The sequence below is a fragment of the Danio aesculapii genome, chromosome 14, assembly GCF_903798145.1.
Source record: "Danio aesculapii chromosome 14, fDanAes4.1, whole genome shotgun sequence".
In the NCBI taxonomy this organism is placed as follows: domain Eukaryota; kingdom Metazoa; phylum Chordata; class Actinopteri; order Cypriniformes; family Danionidae; genus Danio; species Danio aesculapii.
The window spans coordinates 28,353,843-28,360,268 of record NC_079448.1 but is presented as its reverse complement, the minus strand read 5'-3'; the positions used below and the strand labels follow the sequence as shown (position 1 = coordinate 28,360,268).

General features: G+C 31.8%; 1 protein-coding gene across 1 annotated transcript in view; it reads left to right on the top strand.

Annotated features, from left to right (window-relative positions):
- Window positions 1-5,615, top strand: part of emx3 (empty spiracles homeobox 3) — a 14,267-nt gene extending 8,652 nt beyond the window's left edge. Inside the window, exon 3 of the mRNA XM_056472130.1 lies at window positions 3,362-5,615. Coding sequence (XP_056328105.1) covers window positions 3,362-3,529 — 168 coding nt within the window. The 3' untranslated portion in view covers window positions 3,530-5,615. The remainder of the gene's footprint in view (window positions 1-3,361) is intronic.
- Window positions 5,616-6,426: the final 811 nt, after the last annotated feature.

Genomic DNA, 6,426 nt, shown 5'->3' with positions numbered 1-6,426 from the left:
TCCTCAACACACACACACACACACACACACACACACACACACACACACACACACACACACACACACTCAAACTATAGTTTTTCTGTCTTAGTGAGGACATCGCATAGACCTCCACACTGCTAAAAATATCCATGATCTATGATCTTTCTCCCAACAACTTTTGATGACCACTTTTATATGATAAAGTGACATTTATTGACGTTTTTGATACTTTGACGTGATTTATTTTCTGGATTGACGTTGTTAATTACTGGTAAAGCTTAAAAAACAACAATCTATTGTTTCAGACTATTAAAATGTCACATTAAAAAGAATTTTCAACATCAAAAGCCGACAGAGCAGAAATCAAGTTCCCATAATGCAATTCAAATCTATAAATAAACCAAAAATTTAAATATGTAAATTAGCAAATTTAACCAGTACAAATGTCCTTACTACTGGGTTGTCTTGATATTTCACTAAATAATCGAGGACAATTGAGCCCGCTCGTATATTTAAACATGTACACACACATACGCATGCAAACACACATACATATACACGCACACAGACACACACTTACTCATCCAGTTTCCTCACAGGATGTAAGTTATTCATCATTCATTGCCTTGGGAAAGGTCGTATAAATTCCAAAGCTTGTATACAACATGCGTTTATTGGTTATTTTCACAATCGGCTTCACATACGTGCTTGTGTAGGACCGGCAGGCGTGAGTAATAGTTATTGTGACATACAGAAGGGCTCTTGTTGCATTTATTGGTTATTTTCGCAATACACATCGTTTTGTATAGGATTGTAGAGTTGAAGATTGCTTTTGTGATGTACAGAAAGGGTATCAAACAACTCTGACATAAAATAAGAGGTTTTAACTATATTTTTCAGTTGTGATCTGAGAATTGAGGACACTTTCTGTATGTTTATTTCTGTTTATTTAATTGTAAAAATGAAAGGTGTATTCACTAGGGGTCTATTCTGGATTTTGAATACCTACTTTGAATCATTTCAATTATTTATTCTCACACGCTGAAAAAATACTGGTTACCTTACATTTTTAAGCTGAATCAAATTAACGCTTTGAGGCCATTGAACTTATATTATGTTTTTTCCAACTTTATTTATAGACATTTTCAAAAATTTACAAATATCATACATTTTAGAATATTATTGTACATGTTGACATAGAGAGAGTGAAAGCAAACAAGGACCTAATTGATTGGGACAATTTTGGCCCCCAGATATATTTATTATATACATAAAGAAATAAAAATAAAACAAAAATACCAACAAAAAATCATAATAACCATATATAATAATAATAATAATAATAATAATAATAATAATAATAATAATAATAACAATAATAATAATAATAACATTAACAATAATAATAATAATAATAATAATAATAATAATAATAATAATAATAATAATAATAATAACAACAGCAATAATAATAATAATAATAATAACAACAGCAATAATAATAATAATAATAATAATAATAACAATAATAATAATAATCTTGTACAACCCAAAACAATTGTTTATACACCAAACTAAAAGCGTGGTCATGATGTCACATGAGATGTCACACAGCAGCGAAAAATGTCAAAATGAACGATCATTTAGTATGCAGGGAGTATGCATTTCCATATATATTTAGAACTTATATTATGTTAAACTGACTTAAAACAGCTCGCGCAACTTATAAAATGACGTTAGAACATGGTTAAATTAGTGTAATAAGTGACAGTGACCTTATGACTAATTGATCATATCATTTTTTACAGTACAGTTGTTTTTTGTGGTTTTGAACATAGTAATTTATTAATATCTGATCAGATTCTACGTAATTTTTAAAATAAATGTTTTATTTCATTATTCATACTGACTAACTGATTTTGTTATGATTTTTTTAACACTAACTTTCCCACCAAGAAAAAAAAATTGAATTGGATTTCTTAACGCCTGATGTTGCTAGTTAACACACTCAATGCATTTTTTTTTCAACACATCCCATAATTTCTAAAATATCAACCTCTACCAAATAGTTGACATGTTGGTTTATGGTAAAAGTACCGAAATTAATACATATACTATGAAAAATAATCTGCAAATATGAAGTCTAATATAAATTTATTTAAAAAATAATCAAAATAAAACATTTTTAATACTAAATCATCTTTATTTTTGAAGTATGCCATAAATTATCTCAGATTCTTATTTAACATGTCTTTTTATTTTTTTACAATAAACCCAAAATCAAGTGTAATAGTGCAAAGGGATGCGATTTATTTATTTTTTTGTAAACCAACAATGTTGTGTGTGTAAACTATTATTTAAAACCATCAAAACATGATCAACCATTTGGTAAAGCAGGCAGTTAATTCAATTCAATTCAATTCAATTCAATTCAATTCAATTGACCTTTATTTGTATAGCGCTTTTAAAATGTAGATTGTTTCAAAGCAGCTTCACACAGAAGATCACAGTAAATTGAAACAGTGTAGTTCAGTTTGTAGTGTTTAAGTTCAGTTCAGTTTAGCTCAGTTTAGTGTAGTTTAATAATCACTACTAAGAGTCCAAACACTGAAGAGCAAATGCATCGATGCGCAGCTCGAACCATGCAAGCCAGTGGCGACAGCGGCGAGGAAAAAACTTCACCAATTGGCGAAAGTGAAGAATTAAAAAAGCTCGAGAGAAGCCAGGCTCAGTTAAAGGAATTATGATAAAAAATTCTCTCATTTTTACTAGTGATTTCTAATTTTGAATTATTATTATTATTATTATTATTATTATTATTATTATTATTATTATTATTATTATTATTATTATTATTATGCTATTTACAGATGCTTTAATTTTGGATGTTTATTTTGAACAATGTGTTTAATCCATATAAAGATATACAGATATTAAAAAGAATATTTAATTAAACAATGTTTCGTTACATTTTTAAAGTGCAAATTTCCATGGTGAAAGCATTCCTAATTATTTCCTCTAGTTCACCAGTGATTTCACTTTTTGGCGCATTATTTGTTATCATGGCTGTATTTTTCTAATTTAATTCTAACACACAGTATTGTCCATAACAAGTTCACATCAAAGAAATATGTGCTGTAGAGACTAAAAATTGAACACCATCGCCTCTCCAGATCGAGCGGTTACATAAACAACCATATGTCACGTTTTTAAATATGCCATAGTTCTTGGCTCTGAAAGTTTCTTCAGAAAAGCAAAAAAAATACACAAATCATGCATTTAATAAATGTTAACAAAAACCCAGTTTATTAAAGCCACTGTTTTGACTGTAACAAAATAATCTGATAAACTCTGTCTCTTTTTTTCCTTTGCTACAAAGGTGAAGGTCTGGTTCCAGAACAGAAGGACCAAACACAAGCGGCAGAAGTTGGAGGAAGAGTCTCCAGACCCGCAGCAGAAGAGGAAAGGCAGTCAGCACGTGAGCCGCTGGAGGGTGGCCACGCAGCAGGGCAGCCCCGAGGACATTGACGTCATTTCAGAAGACTGATCTCACATTAACATCACTCATAATGATGGATCTCTGCCGCAAAAAAAAAAAAACTACAACCACGTCATCTACTGAACTGAAGTGGAGGAACTGAGCCACTGACCTCTGATCATGCACAACTAAAACAGCGGACGTCAGCGGCTCAAACACTCCACTGTTAAGACTACTGTATGCAATACACATGGACCTCTTCATTTTTGGATCATCTCAGAGCAATGAAGATTTCGTTTTTTGTACGCTTTTTGTTTGTTTTGTTTCACTTCTCTCTTGCTCTTTTGTTACCAGTCGGAACATTTCCATCATAACCTAGTATGACAGAGGTAATAAACACACCTTAACGAATGGATTGATAAATGTTTTTTTTTTAGTCTTTAATTGCTTTAGACATTCAACGGCCAGTCTGCGCTCTTAAAAATAAAAAACGAGGGTTCCTATAAATGATTCTCACCATAAAATAACTACTTTGGGTTCCATGGAGAATTTGAAATGAAGAGTGTGATTGTTTTCCACTACAAAAAATAAAATTGTAGTAAATAAAGGATAGTTCACACACTGTAAAACCTTAAAAGTTAAGGTAACTCAAACCGTTTGAGGAAACTGATTGCAACAAACCATTTAAGTTTAAAAACTACTCCTAATGAGTACTGTGAACTTAATCCACTTGATTAAATGAAGCAATTTGAGCACAGTAAAACCCAATAAATGAAGAGAACTCAAACCAACTGAGTACTGTAAAACCCAAGTTAAGGCAACTCAAACCGTTTGAGGAAACCGACTGCTACAAACCATTTGAGTTCAAAAAACTAATCTATATAAGTACTGTGAACTTAATCCATTTGAGTAAACGAAGCAATTTGAGCACAGTAAAACCCAAAAAATGAAGAGAACTCAAACCAACTGAGTACTGTAAAACCCAATAAGTTAAGGCAACTCAAACCGTTTGAGGAAACTGATGGCTACAAACCATTTGAGTTAAAAACTAATCTACAGTATATGAGTACTGTGAACTTACTGCATTTAAGTTGAAGTAATGAGGTATTTAATTCACTCATTACCTTCAACACTGAGTTCAAAACTCTTTTCAAATGAGTAGAATTAACTTTCAGTCAATTTTGAGTTCACTACACTCATTTGATAAAGTTGACTGTTGGGTTTTACAGTGCACCATAATTCTAATATTTCACTCACCCTACACTTCCAAACCGGTTTGAGTTTATTTCTTCAACTTCTTATTATTATTTAGCTGGAAACCCGTAACCATTGACTTCCATAGTGTTTATTTTTCCTACTATGGAAGTCAATAATTTTCAGCTTTCCTCAGAATATATTGTTTTGTGTTTTCAATAGGAGTAAGATACTCATAAAGGTTTATAACCACTTGCGGAAGAGTAAACAATGAGTGCATTTTCATTTTTGGGTGAACTGTGTCTTTAAATATTATTCATGGAACCACTGATCAATTCATTTATTTTCCTTTCAGCTTAGTCCCTTTATTAATCAGGGGTCGCCACAGTGGAATGAACCGCCAATGCTAATCATAAAACTTTATTTTTAGGAGTTTCACAACAATTATCAAATAAAAAACAGCAGGTCAAACACAATGCGCCGAACAACCCATTTGTATTGAAATATATTTGACAGTCTTTAGTATATCAGTGCAGTTTCACATTCTTAAAGGTTCTATTTATTCTGAACGAGTCAACTTTTCTATGCATTTGAGCTCCAAACCCAAAATTGTATTTTGTGTTTTACGTCTGGGTCAGAGCTTACTGAAGATTTTACGTGTTGAATGAGTTTTGATTTATTTTCTTTCTCTTTTTTTATTATCTGAATGACTCTTGAACTGATGTCAAATATCGGTGAACTAGAGAGAAGCGTAGAAAATGTTTCTTCATGAGAAAAAAATTGCAGTCTAACCTCCAAGACCCAGAAAGGTTTGTAGCACTTCATAGCAGATTGTTTCTCCTTTTTTTGGGCTTTCTTTAAGGTGAAAAGCACTGTTTGTCTTCATTGTTCCGGAATCATTTGTTGTGTGTTTAATAAACTTCTTTTCTGCAAACTATTAGATAATAAAACTTTAACTTAATGACTGTTTGGAAATGATTTCTCCTTTTTTCTTCACGTTGAATGATTTTTATTAGCTTCTATGCTGTTTTGAAAAGATACATTTGCATTCCTGACGAACCGCGACGTAATTAGTCGGCTTACATAAAGAAGACGGGTATCATTATTCAGAAATCCTGAATAATAGTGTACTTACATGCTCACGTAACGTATAAGTGCTTAAAAGTGAACGCGAACATCTCCCCATTTGGATTTACATGTGCAAACAGTGTCACTGTGAACCGCTGCAGCGTCAAACACACACACAAATAAACACACACATTCGCTTAGCTGTCTGAAAATACGTTTCTGGAGTTTGTTTGTTTGAGTTCATTCGTGTTTTGTAGCATTTAACTGTTTGTTTCTGTGTGTCTAATCATGAGCTTCTGCTGGCTCACATTTAAAAATAACTTTTAAGCTGCTTGTTTAAACTACTTATTTAATTTGAGTTGAACAAACTCAATTCTCAAGTCTTTTTGCTGGGGACAACCTAATTGTTTTATCTTCAATCCACTTCAATTTGTTACAATTAAGGTACTTGATCGATTTGTGTTGGGGCAACATGAAGGAATTGTGTGGAACCCAGCATTTTTTTAAATGTTTCAATGAATTCTGTATATTCTCATCTGCATATAAAGCTATACAGCTGTATAATAGGATTTTCTCTGGATTTACGTTTTACGCGTTTCAGTAAAAAGTCATTTTTGTTCAGTTGCACAAACTACACTGAAAAAAATTCAAAGATGATTCCTTGGATTTACTAAATTCCTTTAAGTTAAATGATTGTAAACTAT